An 18,964-nucleotide genomic window follows, 5' to 3' on the forward strand; every position below is an offset into this window, starting at 1 on the left:
CACAGTTCGCACTGAGGTCTCCCGCTGAATAAAACTGGTGATGTTAAAAAACACACAGTAGTGGTCAGAGACAGCCAAGTCAACAACAGAGGACACGCTGGTGGACAGCCCATGGGTGATGACCAGGGCCCTGTTTCAGGAAGCCGGTTTAGTGGAAAAACTGAGTAAGTATACCCTGAGTTAACGAAAACTCTGGGTTTTCGGTTTCACAAAGCGAGTTCAGCTGCAGCCTGAGTGAGTCACTATGACGACACACGCCGTGAAGCTAACCTGCCCCCTAGCAGGTTTACCACAACTAACCCTGACTGTCTCCGCCCCTTTGTCGGAAACCTGACAGTAGGAAGTCTCAGACATGGCGTGTCCCTTCCTTGAAGAGCCAGTAGATATCGAAGCCCAAATTCTCCGCAGAGCTCTCCGCCGGGAGAGAGTGATTCGAGCGCGTCTGGACATCTTATCATTACCTGATGATTTCCTGTGCGAACGTTACCGTTTCTCAGCACAATCTATAATTCATTTGAATAACATCCTCAGGCCATATATTACGCATGTGACACATCGCGGACATGCTCTCAGTTCTGTACATATTATTTGTATTGCACTTCGGTTTTTTGCAAACGGGAGCTTTCTGTATAATATTGGTGACGCTGAGCACGTTTCCAAGGCTACCGTCTGTCGGGCAGTCAGGAATGTTACAGTTGCACTGAAACGTCTCCTGTACTCGTCTGTGGTGTTCCCCGGTCACAGACCCACAAGATTCATCAAAGAGGGATGCCACAAAATTGCAGGTATCAGGATGAACAAAACTTAATTTATGATGTGGTGATACTTGGACTACTACTTAAATTTTACATTTATTTTCAGGGTTCCCAGGCGTGATTGGCTGTATAGATGGTACTCACATTCCAATTATTGCTCCTTCAGTAAATGAAGGAGACTATGTGAACAGGAAGTCTTTCCACAGCATTAATGTACAGGTACATAGTTCCCTGTAGCATTTCAAACTAACAAATTATTTCATCATAGTAATGGATGCTAATTTGTGTTCTCTGCACTGTGAAGATCATATATGATGCTGCCAACATTATCACAAATGTGGAAGCCAAGTGGCCAGGCTCTGTCCATGACTCACAAATATTCCGTGAATGTACACTGAGCACAAAATTTGGACATGGTGAGTTGAAAATACTTTAAAATATATAAAGACCAATTGCTTCAGGGACATTTGAACTGAAGTGTATCCTTCTGTCTTAGGAGAGTTCACTGGCTACTTGCTTGGTGATAGGGGGTATCCATGTTTACCCTATTTGCTTACCCCTTACCCTGACCCTGAACCGGGCCCACAGCAGCGATATAATCTGGCTAATTGCAGGACAAGTTGAAATGACTATCGGAATGCTTAAGGCCCGGTTCCAGTGCCTGCAAAGACTCAGGGTCACCCCAGAAAGGGCATGTGACATTATTGTGGCATGTGTGATTCTTCACAACATTGCCACAATTAGAGGAGAACACTGTCCTTCTGAACCAAACATCAGCAGTGATCCAAACCATGAACATCCTGACCCTCCCACGGACATACAAGATGGAAGCGCAGTCAGAGACACCATATGTCACAATCATTTCCTTTGACCCATCACCTCAACATGTTGAAAGAAGAATAAACAGATTTTTTGTTCAACTGGCTTTATTGGTCGCCTGTATTTTCTGTACACAAAGTATTAAAAGATGTAAACCTCATAAAGTGTCTCTGTTGCTTCCTCCTCTGTAACAGCTGTCAATGTTTCTTCATTATTTTCCTGTAGTAAAGAAATAGACAACATTGCTGTTCTACTGTAAACTCATATAATCTGTGGAGTATTACTCACAACTGCATGTTGGTCTGGCTCAACAGGAGGCTGCACCAGATGCAGTACACCATCACCATCAACTGATAGAATATGAGGTTTATACAGGTCACTTATAACTTACAAGGGACCAAATGGCAATTAACAAACATACCAAGCACCTTACACTTCATTGTCATTATGCTCTCAAAGACAACCAAGACTGAGGGAAGGCAAAATCAGTAGGAAAATAACTTCACTACAAAATAATCCATTATGGTAAAGAGTTTATCAAATGAATGAGCAGCACTGCAAAGGTGACTGTGAAGAAAGGATGTATGCACATCATGTATTATTTTGAATTTACCCCCTATGTAGGCACTTGTGTCTTGCGGGGTTATTGACTCAGAGGATGTCCCCGCAGAGATGCCTTCGGCCACAGGGCGCCCACTGTTTTGGCTGAGGGCCAACTGCTCAGCCTCTGTGAGTGGTGGTGGTGGAGGACCCCCACCTGTTTTTCGGGCCTCCGCTTTTTTTCTGTTGGCTATAACGGGTCACATTTGAGCATACAGAGTAAGCAAATATGTACTTGTAATGTGCTCAGATAATTTCAATAAGTGCTTACAGACAGAAAATTAATGTAACCTCTAACTGCAATTGATTTACATGGGACAAACAGACCAAGCACTATGGCTCATAATACAATTACACCTTACCTGTTTGGACTATATTTTTATATTTCATTTTTACTTGCTGCCAGGCACGTTTGGGGCCTGTTGGGTTGCACCTGCGCTCACATCACGTCACAAAATAAAATGTATAAAATAACAAATAAAATAACATATGATAAAATAACGTGTTAAATGGGTGGAAATCCCTAGATCAATGTTTATATTAACACTCACGCATTGACTCTGTCGGCTGTTTTGCCATGCATGCTCACTTTCTTTTGCAGCTGTCGCTGTGTTACTTTTTTCCGCGGAATTTGCATGTTATCGGCATATGCTGCCATCAGCATTTCGGCCTCAAGCGCTGTGAAATACATTGACCGCGCCTTCTTTCCCTCCGTCTCCATGGTGACTCGCTTAATCTGTGCTCCGCTTATCAGGGCTTTATGTATCCTCGTCCGCGCGCTTCACTTGGGGTTAAAGCAACTCCGCCTTGATTGAACTAATTGTTATCAGCCTTTCTGAAACGGAATATTCCGAGTTGGACAGTTCGGGGTTACTCAACCGTGAGTGTCGTTTTTCACTCTGAGTTTTCCAAACCGGCTTCCTGAAACAGGGCCCAGGTCCAGATTGTGTCCTCTGTTGTGAGTCGGCTGCGTGACGTGCTGGATAAAATCCAAACAGTGAAGAATGTTTAAGAATTCTTTTGTTGCAGGGTCAGAAGGATTATCTATGTGCAGGTTAAAATCACCAGTTAAAATTATCATGTTATATTTTGAATGTATGTTTGTTAAAAATTCTGTGAATTCCTTGATAAAAGCAGCGCTGTCTTTAGGTGGTCTATAAATTGTGACAGATAAAACTGGAGGGCTGCTGAAAACAATAGCGTGGAATTCAAAAGTGGTAAAATGATCAAATAAAATTTGTTTGGTGGTGAGTGTGTTGTTGGCTAAAGATGCAGTCCCACCACCTCTCTTACCACTTCTAATAGAAAAAGAGAAATTAAAATTTGGTGGGGAGGCCTCAGTGAGAACAACTGGTGCATCCGAACCCAGCCATGTTTCAGTTAAAAATAAACAGTCAAGTTTATTATCTAAAATTAAATCATTAATAATAAAAGACTTGTTCGACATTTAAAAGTGCCATACTGGCTGAGACTGGTGGATTTTTGACAATAGAGTTGAATGGATGTTGATATTTTTGAAGAGGCCGGAGGTTATTAATGTTTTTGGAGTTACTGGATTTATGATAATTCTGTTGCTCTCTGTTTGTGATTATGACGGGTATTGTGTTGACTGTGGGAGAGAAAGGTCCTAGTCCAGAGTTTTGTGTATTACTGTTAAAAGTGGAACAAATATAGGAGCTGGGACCAGGGGAACATCAGTCAGTGGCAGACGGATCAGCAGGTAATGTCAGTATTAATAATAATATTGAGTAATAACTGGACTCTCATACAGCGAGACTCAAATGCCTTTAAACATCAGCTTATCCTGCTGATCCAAGTCCAACACTGAGTTTGTAAAAACATGTTTGTCAATCATTTTGTTTGGTTTCTGAGGAAAATGATTCAATAACTTGCTGCTAATACAAAACATTTCATCATATTTCCTCATAAGCTTCTTTTGTCTGACCATTTGATCCCATTTGAATTTGCAATAAAGGATCCACAGAGTTTGGTGACAATAATGACAGTAGATGTTTGTGTGAAAGTGCTGGAAGCAAATGAGTGTGTGATGTTCTTTCAGTGTTGCACTTTGTAGACGCTCCCTGAGCACTGGTCTCACAGCCAGCTGCACATAGAGACCAGTGTTGTTAGTCCAGGTCAGAAGATGACTTGTTGGAATGAAAATGAGCTTGTAGTTTGTCTGCATTAATAATGTGACTGGAAAAAGGTGTTGGACTTCAAATATGTCCATTTCTTTCACACTTCACCTTTAAAAGTGAAGCCTTGTGGTTCCTGGAAGGAAAAACACGACTTTTTCAAGTCTTTGTCCTGTTTTTATGAGAAATGTACGACTTTAATGTGAAACATTCAGAGTTTTTTCTCTTGTTGTGTTTGTTTGAAGCTGCTTCCTGTTGGCTTCAGCTGTTTGGAGTTTCCATTTTCTAAACTTCTCCATTCTGAACCTTCTTCAGCTCTGAACAGATGATGAAACACTGAATGATTTCAAGCTCACACTTTGTCTAATAAACTTACATCTTTCATTCTTTATACAGATTGATGGACTGTGGTTTGTCAGAGATCAGCTGTGATTATCTGGCAGCAGCACTGAAGTCCAACCCCTCCCATCTGAGACAGCTGGACCTAAGTAATGACTCCTGGTGGTTGACTAACAAGAAAAAGCTGCAGGATTCAGGAGTGAAGCATCTGTGTGGTTTCCTGGAGAGTCCAGGATGTGGACTTGAAACTCTGGGGTCAGTCAGCATGTTTTAGTTGTGCTGAGATGAATATGATGTGAAAGTTGTGCTGACACTAAACTGCAGACATCAGGCTGATATTATACTGATCCACACTGAGGATCTTCATGGTAAAGTCTGTTTTCTTCTTCTCTGGTTTAGTCCATTGACTGCAGCAGAACAATGTTCACATTTCAAACAGTGATACTCAACGTATGGCCTGTGGCCCACACGCGGCCTGCCCATCTTTCCTGATATTGAGACAGAGGGGACCCTGATTAACTGTGTAGTGTTCTTCCTCACAGTTCTAAGTATCAGACACAACAATGAATAATCCACAGCTGACTGTCTTTAGCAGGTCAAAGGTCACGGCACACAGCAGACAGTGGGAAATATTATAATTCTGATCATTTATCAGCACATATCCATATGTATAAAAACAAAGCTGACACTGTGAGACTTGATCAGAGGTGTGATCATCACAGCAGAGGCCTTTGTGTCAAAGTCACTGAGGATCAAACAGAAACACATGAAGCAGATTTTCCTGTTCTGGCTTTTTATAGCAGATAACCTTCAAAATATTCTGCAGTCCATCAAAAACTGAAGCAAACCATGAATCAACATGTGAACATGAGCTGATGCTGCTGAAGTGAAGCAAAGTTACAGAAGTTTGATTACAGACACAGCTGAGAGTTTGTAATCTTTCATCATTTTAAAAGGTTTAAATTTCTTCAGTATTGAACAGCAGAAATGAGGCGTTGTTTTCGGAGGCCGACAGCAGTGAACACAACAGCAGACTGGTGCGTAATAAGCAGTGTATATTGCAGGAAAAAGGTTTTTGAAGGTAAACTGTTCTTGAAGTACACTGTGAGAGAGAGAGAGCTGTGCAGGAAGTAAACGTCAAAGTCAGAGAGAATTCATGACGATGTACATCAAACGTAAAGCGTAGTTTGGATCTTCTTCTGCTGCTGGTTCAGTCAGTTTTGGTTGGAGACAGATGAAACCTGCAGCTTCAGGATCTGTGAGCTGTCCACTTTCAGCCCCGACGGCGTGTCCGTGTACGTGCCGTAGAGTGAACGATCCACGCTCTGTGTTTCCATCTTTGTGTGTTTAGCTGCTCTCATTTACTGTTTTATCTGTTTGCTTGTTGTTGAAATACTTTTGGGAGCTTTAACCTGAGATTCTGGCAAAATACATTTATATTAAAAATCGATTCAGGATTGAATGAATCAACATCGCTTTATTCAAATTAAAACCATTTAATTAGGAAAATCCATTTTTTTACAGCCGCCTCTAATGCTGGGTAATGTCAGCTGGTCCATGTGCAGCTGGCTGTGAGGCTCAGGGAGCGTCTACAAAGTGCAACACTGAAAGAACATCATCCATAAATATTGAGTAATAACTGGACTCTCATACAGCGAGACTCAAATGCCTTTAAACATCAGCTTATCCTGCTGATCCAAGTCCAACACTGAGTTTGTAAAAACATGTTTGTCAATCATTTTGTTTGGTTTCTGAGGAAAATGATTCAATAACTTGCTGCTAATACACAACATTTCATCATATTTCCTCATAACCCTCTTTTGTCTGACCATTTGATCCCATTTGAATTTGCAATAAAGGATCCACAGAGTTTGGTGACAATAATGACAGTAGATGTTTGTGTGAAAGTGCTGGAAGCAAATGAGTGTGTGATGTTCTTTCAGTGTTGCACTTTGTAGACGCTCCCTGAGCACTGGTCTCACAGCCAGCTGCACATAGAGACCAGTGTTGTTAGTCCAGGTCAGAAGATGACTTGAAGGAATGAAAATGAGCTTGTAGTTTGTCTGCTTTAATAATGTGACTGGAAAAAGGTGTTGGACTTCAAATATGTCCATTTCTTTCACACTTCACCTTTAAAAGTGAAGCCTTGTGGTTCCTGGAAGGAAAAACACGACTTTTTCAAGTCTTTGTCCTGTTTTTATGAGAAATGTACGACTTTAATGTGAAACATTCAGAGTTTTTTCTCTTGTTGTGTTTGTTTGAAGCTGCTTCCTGTTGGCTTCAGCTGTTTGGAGTTTCCATTTTCTAAACTTCTACATTCTGAACCTTCTTCAGCTCTGAACAGATGATGAAACACTGAATGATTTCAAGCTCACACTTTGTCTAATAAACTTACATCTTTCATTCTTTATACAGATTGATGAACTGTGGTTTGTCAGAGATCAGCTGTGATTATCTGGCAGCAGCACTGAAGTCCAACCCCTCCCATCTGAGACAGCTGGACCTGAGCCTGAACAAGCTGCAGGATTCAGGAGTGAAGCATCTGTGTGGTTTCCTGGAGAGTCCAGGATGTGGACTTGAAACTCTGAGGTCAGTCAGCATGTTTTAGTTGTGCTGAGATGAATATGATGTGAAAGTTGTGCTGACACTAAACTGCAGACATCAGGCTGATATTATACTGATCCACACTGAGGATCTTCATGGTAAAGTCTGTTTTCTTCTTCTCTGGTTTAGTCCATTGACTGCAGCAGAACAATGTTCATGTAACCCTCTCAAGGTTATCCACTGCTGTTCAAGCCAGTGATTTAATGTTTAATGTATGCAGTACTAATTCTATCCAACAGGGGGCAGTGATGGCGCTATAGTTTCCTGCGCTGCGTTATGCGGCAAGAAGAAGAGCTGCAGCGGAGCAGATAGCCAGCAAGCTAGAAGAAGAACACACAGAGCGCATGGAGTACCGAAGAGAATAAAAACCTTTCTTCTAAGTGTTAAGGTTTTTATAGTTATAGACTATTAGGATTTGCTTACCACGCATCCCTTTTTTTTCCCAGTTGTTTTTTACTGTGTTGAGACATAGTGCGAGAGACAGTTGCTGGATACTCGATCGGCGATTGGAAGGCGAATCCAGTGGGGTTTTTTCCAGAGACTTATCGCTCCACCCAGGACGGCGAACGAGGATTTTACTCATCTTTGCAGATAAGCACTGGGCTTATTCACACACACACACTACCCGGGTAGATTGACAAAGTTTTTCTCAGAGCTCTGAATTTATTTTATTATTATTCTTTTTTTACTTCGACACCATATTTTACTTTTTTCCCTTTCCTCACCAAACCAGAGTGGTTGGTGGAGGTAGAACTGTGACAAGAGACATAAATGGACTAATATGGAAACTGAACTGACTGATTGAAGGGGGGATTATATTGGGTTTTTGTCTCATAATTGTTGTTAACATTCTGCATATTATTGAAGTTGCTGATGAGACTGTTATGTGTTGTGTTGTAATAAATGCCATAGAGTGTTCTCTACAAGACAGCATAAGGAAGTGTTCTAGTTTTCTTGTTCCTCTTCTCCTCATTGAAAGTACCTAGAATATCCATGTCCCTAAGTTAATCAATTACGGGATCGATTACAAAAGTTGGCGAGCCAGGCCAGGAGGAGTAGATGGAAAATTAGTTTGAAAACACTTCCATTTAGCTGATTTTTGTAAGTCTTTGTTTAAAATTTCACAGCTGTTGATTATTAAGTGTTACCGTTTTTCACAATGTATGCAGAACAGGAATATGGTACTGATATGAAGAAGTGTGTATACATTGAAGGAATTACAGCAAAAACTACTGATGATCAAATTACTGAATTTTGTATGCAATTTGGCAGTGTTGACAAAGTACTTAGAGTAAGACAGACAGGGCAAGGTACTGGTGTTAAAGCCCTGGTGGAGTTTGAATCTGAAGAAACTGCCATAAAGTTGGCTTCCACCCTCCCTCTGTACCTTCCCAGCGTTTCGAACCCAGACATTATGTGGCGTGTAGATGGTGCCTGTAAAACTGCTCAGTCTTCAAAGACAATGTCACCCACACTTTGCCCACGCCAACAAAGTGACAGTTCGGGCTCAGAAAATGAACCAGATTCTGATAATAGTTGGACACCCCTGCTACGTAGACAGACTGCAAAGAATAAAGAGATTGAAGAGGTTGTAGCCGAAACCGCTTCTAAAGTAAAAGGACAGAGAATGGTCTCCAAGCCAACTCACCCTGTCTCTCAACTAACATTAGACAGTGATGTGTACAACCCTCCTGAAGTCCAAAAGATAATCGTGGAGCATGTCATCAAAAGCGATGCCCCTCCCACTCCAAGTCAGGGCTCTAAAGGTCTTCGCCCATTTTCAGGAAGAGTTCCTAAACCCCAAAATGAAGTAGATTTTGAGACACGGTCACTTCATGTGGAACTCATGATTCAAGATAATCTCCCACTTGATGTACAACGCCGTAAGATTCTTGAGAGCTTACTCTCCCCAGCTTCTGACTTGGTGAGGCAGCTTGGCCCACATGCAGCTCCTCGTGAATATGTCAAGCTTCTTGGCTCAGCTTATGGATTAGTTGAGGATGGGGAAGAAATTTTCGCAAGGTTTCTGAATACCCACCAGAACACAGGGGAAAAGGCATCTGAGTATCTTCAGCGGTTGCAGGTGTTGCTCACCACAGCTGCACAGAGGGGAGGTGTGAGGAGTTCAGAGACTGGGAAACACTTGCTGAGACAGTTTCGCCGCGGCTGCTGGGATCAGTCCCTCATCTTAGCATTGCAGTCTGAACTGAATTCAGATACAGCTACTGATTTCTCTGATTTTCTTCTACAGTTACGGACTGAAGAAGATAGAAGGACTGCAAAATTTGATCGAATGAACCGTCATTTAGGGGGTGTAAAAGCTAAATCATCCGTACACATGCAGCTGGTCCCAGACATGTCTTCCATGCATGATGAGAATACCAGTGTACTTCAGACATACATCACTGAAACAGAGGATTTGAGGAGGCAGGTAACTGAGTTAAAAATGCAACTTAACAAAAAGAAAGAGCAAAGGAAACAAAAACATGCTGAAAAGAGAAATCCCACCCTAAATGCCTCCGCTAGTATAACTCCAGTTGCAGTACAAGCCCAACAAATGGCACCTAAACCCAGACCAAAACCTTGGTTCTGTTTCAAGTGCGGTAATGATGGACATATAGCCAGAGAGTGTGAAGGTCCTCCAAATAAGATCTTGGTTGATCAGAAATACAAGGAGTTGAGGGAGAGGCAAAGAGAGTGGGAAGCCAAATATGGTCATTTAAACTGGACCGGGTCGCAGTGGAGGGACTGACTGCACCCAAGAATGAGCCAGGATGTCCCATAAGATTTCAGGACAAGGAAAAAGTCACATGTGAAAGCCATTCCCAAGCCCAATTACTCTGTGACTGTCTTCCAAAAAGGCTTATTGGCCCAAAGTGTACTGCAGCAGTCTCCATTGAAGGGAGTCAGTGTAACAGTCTACTTGATTCAGGTTCCCAAGTAACTACAGTATCAAAGTCCTTTTATGACAGGAACCTTTCCAGTCAGAAAATCTTTCCCATCCAGGATCTGCTGGACATTGAAGGTGCTGGTGGTCAGGAAGTGCCTTATCTGGGATACATATCCACAACCATCCATTTCCCTGAAAGTGTCATGGGGAAATCAGCTGAAGTTGACACGCTTATTCTTGTAGTTCCTGATCACAGGACAAACATGGAAGTGCCCTTGCTGATAGGGACTAATACCCTGGATATTTTGTATGAAACAGTTGGCTTAGGAAAAGCTCAGCCAAATCATGTCTTACAGGAAAAAAACATCCATCACTCTCCACTGGTGAAGCATCTCTATCACAGGTTCAAAACCCATCAAGACAATGGCAGAGTGGGGAAAGTGAAGCTGCAGAGCAAAAAGTGCATTACTGTTCCTGCAGGGAAAAAAATGGCCTTGAATGGATATGCAAGGAAGGTCACAACAACATCTGACACAACCCTGATGGTTGAGCCTCTAGAGTCAACCTTACCTGGTGGGCTCTTGTTTTGCAGTTCTGTAATGACACGGCCTTTATGTTCATCATTTAAGGTCCCGGTTCTAGTTAAAAATGACACAGCACATGATATTAAAATACCTGCTGGCCAGGTTATTGCAGAACTCATCCTTCCAAAAGCTGTATCATCCTTGACTGAAAGAACTGTCAAAACTCTGTCAGGTGACCAATATCCGTCGGTTCCAGCTACAGCTGCATGCAACTCTGTATCGGTGTCTGACACAGGAACACTCACCTTTGACTTTGCTGAGTCAAGCTTGTCTGAGGAGTGGAAAGAGAGAATAACAAAGAAATTAAACTCAGTTCCTGAAGTTTTTGCTCTTCATGATCTCGACTATGGCCACACTACTCAGATTAAGCACAGAATTCGACTCTCAGACCCATCTCCATTTAAACAAAGGCCCAGACCCATCCATCCTTCTGACTACGAGGCAGTCAGACTACATTTAAGAGAGCTTCAAGATGCGAACATCATACGTGAGTCAGAGAGCCCCTATGCCTCTCCCATTGTTGTGGTCAAGAAAAGAAATGGCAACATCAGATTATGCGTAGATTATCGCAAACTGAACAGTAAGACCATCAAAGACGCCTACGCTTTGCCCAACATTGAGGAATCTTTCTCGGCTTTGACTGGGTCCAAGTGGTTCTCCATCCTGGATCTGAAATCCGGCTATTATCAAGTGGAAGTCGAGGAAGAAGACAAATGTAAGACTGCTTTCGTGACACCCATGGGATTCTGGGAGTTTAACAGAATGCCCCAAGGAGTGACAAATGCTCCCAGTACCTTTCAGAGAGTCATGGAAAAGTGTATGGGTAGCATGAATTTGAGTGAAGTCTTGGTTTTTCTTGATGATGTCATCGTTTTCTCTGCGACACTTGAGGAGCATGAGGAACGACTGCTGAAGGTCCTCCACAGGATGAAAGAATTTGGTTTAAAGTTGTCGCCAGAGAAATGCCAGTTCTTCAGGACATCTGTCCAATATCTCGGCCATGTTATATCCTCAGAAGGGGTCAAAACAGATCCAGCAAAAATAGCTGCCCTCACTACCTGGCCAAGACCAGCTAACATCAAGGAGCTCAAGTCTTTCCTTGGGTTCGCTGGATATTATAGGAGGTTTATAAAAGACTATTCCAAGATCGCAAGACCCCTTAATGACTTAACAGCTGGTTACCTCCCACCAAAGAGAAAATCCAGTCTGTCTGGCCGAACCCATAAGGTTTCTACAAGTGTGGATCTCAAAAAGCCATTTAATGGCAATTGGACCCCAGCCTGTGAAGACGCTTTTAAGACATTGATTCACAAGCTCACAACAGCCCCTGTTCTTGGGTTTGCCGATCCTAAGAAATATTATATTGTGCATACTGATGCAAGCACCCATGGACTCGGTGCAGCCTTATATCAAGAACAGGAGAGCAAGTTGAGGGTCATTGCCTATGCCAGTAGGGGCCTCTCCAGGTCCGAGCAAAGGTACCCTGCACACAAGCTTGAGTTCTTGTCTCTGAAGTGGGCCGTCACCGAGAAGTTTTTTGACTATCTCTATGGAGCAAAATTTACAGTGGTGACAGACAATAACCCACTCACATATGTCTTAACCTCTGCGAAGTTGGACGCAGTAGGTCATCGTTGGTTGGCAGCTCTTTCCAGTTTTGATTTTGACATCCAGTATAGAGCTGGGAAGAACAACCAAGATGCTGACGGGCTTTCCAGACGTCCGCATCCACATGACTGTGATGCCTCTGATCAGAGTCCTACTGATGAGGAAAATCGCATTGAAAGCTTTATTGCACAGCTCTTACACCGCAACAAAGGGGCCGATTTTCCAACTGAGGCAGTAAAGGCAGTATGCGAGAGACATCAGTGTTCTTCAACTCTCGAGGAGGAGGCAGCGGTGCCATCGCCTGCACGAGTAGAATGTTTGGCTATTGGAACCTCTGCAATACCAGCAGATTTCTGTCAAACTGATGTAGCTGGGTCATGCCCCCTGTCGCAAATGTCTCTTCCCGATTGGGCACGTGAGCAGAAATCAGATCCAGTCGTCAGCAGAGTAATGACTCTTGTACTTGCCGGAAAACGTCTCTCCTACAAGGCAAGACGGCACGAAGACAGAGAAGTTCAGTTAATGACAAGAATAATGGATCAGTTAGTTGTAATGGATGAGGTCTTATACCGAAAACGCATCATTCAAGGGGAACCCATGTATCAGCTCGTTCTTCTGCAAAGTTACAGAGAAGTTGCCCTTGACCAGCTCCACAATGCTGTGGGCCATCTGGGTGTTGATAGGACTCTGGACTTAGTCCGAGCTCGGTTCTATTGGCCCCGCATGACCATCGATGTAAATGACAAGGTCAGGACATGTGAAAGGTGTCTCAGAAGAAAGGCACAAGTTGAAAGGAGTGCTCCTTTGGTAAACATAAAAACTAATCGTCCCTTGCAGTTGGTCTGTATGGACTACCTTACATTGGAACCAGATGAGAGAGGGACTAAAAACATCTTGGTCATAACAGACCATTTCACTAAATACGCAGTTGCAGTTCCGACTCCTGATCAAAAAGCAAAGACTGTGGCAAAGGCCTTGTGGAGCAATTTTTTAATCCATTATGGATATCCTGAGAGGTTGCACAGCGACCAGGGTCGTGATTTTGAGTCTGCCTTGATCAAAGATCTTTGCTCGCTGCTTGGGATAAAAAAGACGAGGACCACGCCCTACCATCCCCGCGGCAATCCTGTCGAGCGGTTCAATAGAACCCTTCTTCAAATGCTAGGGACGCTGGAGGAAGAAGATAAAGTTCGGTGGAGAGATTTTGTGCAGCCTTTAGTACATGCGTACAACTGCACAAGGAATGATACCACAGGTTTCACTCCCTACCAGTTGATGTTTGGCAGACAACCGAGGCTCCCAATCGACATAGCATTTGGCCTATGCCCTGAAAGATCCAGCAGCCTCTCTCACTCTGAATATATCAAAAAGTTGAGAGAGAGTCTCTCAGAAAGCTACCAGTTAGCCATTGAGCACAGTCAAAAGAGTGCTTTCCGGAACAAACAGAGGTTTGATAGTAAAGTGCGGGAATCCACCCTTGCCAAGGGAGATAGAGTCCTTTTAAGGAATGTTGCCATCAGGGGAAAGCACAAAATCGCTGATCGGTGGAGCCGAACCGTGTTCACTGTGATCAGACAGATTCAGGACTCGCCTGTTTTTGTGGTGGTGCCTGAAGGAACAGACGGGCCTGAAAGAGTGCTACGCAGAGATCTGCTCTTACCTTGTGGGTTTCTCCCACCCACTGTTGAAGAGACAGCACCCAAAGTAACAGTGTCACGGTCTAAACCTACAAACTCACCACCAGTTGACACATTTGAGACTGATTCTTCAGAAACCAGCAATGAGGAGAGCACTGAAGATGAAGTTGAGTATTACTCTCTTCATTCTCTACCCTGTAACGAGCCCAATGCATTGCAAGCTGGACTCCAAGAAGCCGACCAGATTGCAGTCACAGACAGACTGGCTGGAATAAAAGTCCACGAAAAGTCAGCTACAGAAGACATCTTGGGACAGATAGATCAGCTTCACACAGTTGAATCTGAGTTGAGTCCAGAGCTCTCTACTCTGAATCCAGATGCTCACGAATTCCAGCCAGTGACAACCCAGAACGGAGACGATGAGAAGGACCAGGTTCAGGGGTCACCGCTGCATGAGATCAGTTCAGCTGACAGCCAATCTAAAGATCTCTCACGCAGTTTGGGTGATAGTCGTACGTTGATTACAGAAGTGAGCAACAAAATGAAAGTTGTGGAGGAAGAAAGAAAAGGAGAACCAAATCTCTCTAAAGATGTCCCTAATCTTGAAGAGGGTGTGGGACTAAGGAGGTCATCAAGGGAGAGATCAGCTCCAAAGAAGCTAACTTATCCAACGTTGGGAAATCCTTTGGTGACAGTCATGCACTCCATTTTCTCTGGGTTAGACCAAGCTTTCACCCAAGCTTTCACCCTCGACAGTGTACCCAGCATAGATCAACTAATGCCCGGGACTGCTGAAACAGTGTAAAGTTTCACATGCAAGGATGCATGCGGCTTAAGCCAGTGATTTAATGTTTAATGTATGCAGTACTAATTCTATCCAACAGGGGGCAGTGATGGCGCTATAGTTTCCTGCGCTGCGTTATGCGGCAAGAAGAAGAGCTGCAGCGGAGCAGATAGCCAGCAAGCTAGAAGAAGAACACACAGAGCGCATGGAGTACCGAAGAGAATAAAAACCTTTCTTCTAAGTGTTAAGGTTTTTATAGTTATAGACTATTAGGATTTGCTTACCACGCATCCCTTTTTTTTTCCCAGTTGTTTTTTACTGTGTTGAGACATAGTGCGAGACACAGTTGCTGGATACTCGATCGGCGATTGGAAGGCGAATCCAGTGGGGTTTTTTCCAGAGACTTATCGCTCCACCCAGGACGGCGAACGAGGATTTTACTCATCTTTGCAGATAAGCACTGGGCTTATTCACACACACACACTACCCGGGTAGTAGAGGTGGGAATCACCATACAACTCGCGATACGATATTATCACAATACTTAACGCACGATATGATATTATTGCGATTTTTAAAAATATTTTGTGATATTTAAATTCTGCTCATAAAGGTAAACTTTATCAATATTCATTTTATCTAATATCAAAGTCTCACACTCAGTCTTTCTCTCATTTCAGTCAGTTTTATTGTTGACAAACTGAATGGTTTGTATTACAGTCTAGTCCAACTTTACTGAATGCAACCATCTGGTACAATTATAGCTATTCTGAACTATGCAATTTATGAAAACTATGCAGCCCATTCAGCAACTGAAGAATTTGAAAGTAAATTTTTTAAAAAAATATAATTTTATATTAAATAAAAAAGTTTTAAACTTAATTAAAATTAAACATGTCTTAAATTAAAATAAGTAAACTGTCATGTTTATTGCTGCCAAAAAAAAAAAGTTAAACACATTTGGACAGTGAAGGAATGTCAGGATTCTTGCTCAGAAAAAGGATCAACATGCTCTGAAGTCAACATGCTCTGACTCCAGAGCATGTTGACTTCAGAGAAAAAATTGTTTGTAACAAAATATCGATTTCTGCTGTCCCTGTATCGATACATTATTAGCAAACAAAATATCACGATACTACACAGTATCGATTTTTTCCCCCACCCCTACCGGGTAGATTGACAAAGTTTTTCTCAGAGCTCTGAATTTATTTTATTATTATTCTTTTTTTACTTCAACACCATAATTTACTTTTTTCCCTTTCCTCACCAAACCAGAGTGGTTGGTGGAGGTAGAACTGTGACAAGAGACATAAATGGACTAATATGGAAACTGAACTGACTGATTGAAGGGGGGATTATATTGGGTTTTTGTCTCATAATTGTTGTTAACATTCTGCATATTATTGAAGTTGCTGATGAGACTGTTATGTGTTGTGTTGTAATAAATGCCATAGAGTGTTCTCTACAAGACAGCATAAGGAAGTGTTCTAGTTTTCTTGTTCCTCTTCTCCTCATTGAAAGTACCTAGAATATCCATGTCCCTAAGTTAATCAATTAAGGGATCGATTACATTTCAAACAGTGAGACTCAACGTATGGCCCGTGGCCCACACGCGGCCTGCCCACCTTTCCTGATTCAGAGAGAGGGGACCCTGATTAACTGTGTAGTGTTCTTCCTCACAGTTCTAAGTATCAGACACAACAATGAATAATCCACAGCTGACTGTCTTTAGCAGGTCAAAGGTCACGGCACACAGCAGACAGTGGGAAATATTATAACTCTGATCATTTATCAGCACATATCCATATGTATAAAAACAAAGCTGACACTGTGAGACTTGATCAGAGGTGTGATCATCACAGCAGAGGCCTTTGTGTCAAAGTCACTGAGGATCAAACAGAAACACGTGAAGCAGATTTTCCTGTTCTGGCTTTTTATAGCAGATAACCTTCAAAATCTTCTGCAGTCCATCAAAAACTGAAGCAAACCATGAATCAACATGTGAACATGAGCTGATGCTGCTGAAGGGAAGCAAAGTTACAGAGGTTTGATTACAGACACAGCTGAGAGTTTGTAATCTGTCATCATTTTAAAAGGTTTACATTTCTTCAGTATTGAACAGCAGAAATGAGGCTTTGTTTTCGGAGGCCGACAGTAGTGAACACAACAGCAGACTGGTGCGTAATAAGCAGTGAATAATGCAGGAAACAGATTTTTGACGTTAAACTGTTCTTGAAGTACACTGAGAGAGAGAGAGAGCTGTGCAGGAAGTAAACGTCAAAGTCAGAGAGAATTCATGACGATGTTCATCAAACGTAAAGCGTAGTTTGGATCTTCTTCTGCTGCTGGTTCAGTCAGTTTTGGTTGGAGACAGATGAAACCTGCAGCTTCAGGATCTGTGAGCTGTCCACTTTCAGCCCCGACGGCGTGTCCGTGTACGTGCCGTCGAGTGAACGATCCACGCTCTGTGTTTCCATCTTTGTGTGTTTAGCTGCTCTCATTTACTGTTCTATCTGTTTGCTTGTTGTTGAAATACTTTTGGGAGCTTTAACCTGAGATTCTGGCAAAATACATTTATATTAAAAAACGATTCAGGATTGAATGAATCAACATCGCTTTATTCAAATTAAAACCATTTAAATAGGAAAATCCATTTTTTTTCAGCCGCCTCTAAAGCTGGGTAATGTCAGCTGGTCCATGTGCAGCTGGCTGTGATGCTCAGGGAGCGTCTACAAAGTGCAACACTGAAAGAACATCATCCATGAATATTGAGTAATAACTGGACTCTCATACAGCGAGACTCAAATGCCTTTAAACATCAGCTTATCCTGCTGATCCAAGTCCAACACTGAGTTTGTAAAAACATGTTTGTCAATCATTTTGTTTGGTTTCTGAGGAAAATGATTCAATAACTTGCTGCTAATACACAACATTTCATCATATTTCCTCATAAGCCTCTTTTGTCTGACCATTTGATCCCATTTGAATTTGCAATAAAGGATCCACAGAGTTTGGTGACAATAATGACAGTAGATGTTTGTGTGAAAGTGCTGGAAGCAAATGAGTGTGTGATGTTCTTTCAGTGTTGCACTTTGTAGACGCTCCCTGAGCACTGGTCTCACAGCCAGCTGCACATAGAGACCAGTGTTGTTAGTCCAGGTCAGAAGATGACTTGTTGGAATGAAAATGAGCTTGTAGTTTGTCTGCTTTAATAATGTGACTGGAAAAAGGTGTTGGACTTCAAATATGTCCATTTCTTTCACACTTCACCTTTAAAAGTGAAGCCTTGTGGTTCCTGGAAGGAAAAACACGACTTTTTCAAGTCTTTGTCCTGTTTTTATGAGAAATGTACGACTTTAATGTGAAACATTCAGAGTTTTTTCTCTTGTTGTGTTTGTTTGAAGCTGCTTCCTGTTGGCTTCAGCTGTTTGGAGTTTCCATTTTCTAAACTTCTACATTCTGAACCTTCTTCAGCTCTGAACAGATGATGAAACACTGAATGATTTCAAGCTCACACTGTGTCTAATAAACTTACATCTTTCATTCTTTATACAGATTGTGGGACTGTGGTTTGTCAGAGATCAGCTGTGATTATCTGGCAGCAGCACTGAAGTCCAACCCCTCCCATCTGAGAGAGCTGGACCTGAGTGACAACAACAAGCTGCAGGATTCAGCAGTGAAGCATCTGTGTGGTTTCCTGGAGAGTCCAGGATGTGGACTTGAAACTCTGAGGTCAGTCAGCATGTTTTAGTTGTGCTGAGATGAATATGATGTGAAAGTTGTGCTGACACTAAACTGCAGACATCAGGCTGATATTATACTGATCCACACTGAGGATCTTCATGGTAAAGTCTGTTTTCTTCTTCTCTGGTTTAGTCCATTGACTGCAGCAGAACAATGTTCACATTTCAAACAGTGAGACTCAACGTATGGCCCGTGGCCCACACGCGGCCTGCCCACCTTTTCTGATTCAGAGAGAGGGGACCCTGATTAACTGTGTAGTGTTCTTCCTCACAGTTCTAAGTATCAGACACAACAATGAATAATCCACAGCTGACTGTCTTTAGCAGGTCAAAGGTCACGGCACACAGCAGACAGTGGGAAATATTATAACTCTGATCATTTATCAGCACATATCCATATGTATAAAAACAAAGCTGACACTGTGAGACTTGATCAGAGGTGTGATCATCACAGCAGAGGCCTTTG

The 18,964-nt window shown here is 42.4% G+C and overlaps 1 protein-coding gene and 1 long non-coding RNA gene across 2 annotated transcripts in view; both read left to right on the plus strand.

Moving 5' to 3' along the window:
- LOC113011575 (NACHT, LRR and PYD domains-containing protein 12-like) overlaps positions 1-18,964 on the plus strand; it is a 374,200-nt gene that overhangs the window by 344,975 nt on the left and 10,261 nt on the right. The window contains exons 7-8 of the mRNA XM_080298037.1: positions 4,706-4,903; positions 18,311-18,487. Coding sequence (XP_080154163.1) covers positions 4,706-4,903; positions 18,311-18,487 — 375 coding nt within the window. The remainder of the gene's footprint in view (positions 1-4,705; positions 4,904-18,310; positions 18,488-18,964) is intronic.
- LOC145425190 (uncharacterized) lies at positions 120-1,366 on the plus strand. Its single transcript, XR_013905851.1, has 3 exons — positions 120-785; positions 862-974; positions 1,060-1,366. It is a non-coding gene; the product is annotated as an uncharacterized LOC145425190 (long non-coding RNA).

The sequence above is a fragment of the Astatotilapia calliptera genome, chromosome 3, assembly GCF_964374335.1.
Source record: "Astatotilapia calliptera chromosome 3, fAstCal68.1, whole genome shotgun sequence".
Lineage (NCBI taxonomy): Eukaryota > Metazoa > Chordata > Actinopteri > Cichliformes > Cichlidae > Astatotilapia > Astatotilapia calliptera.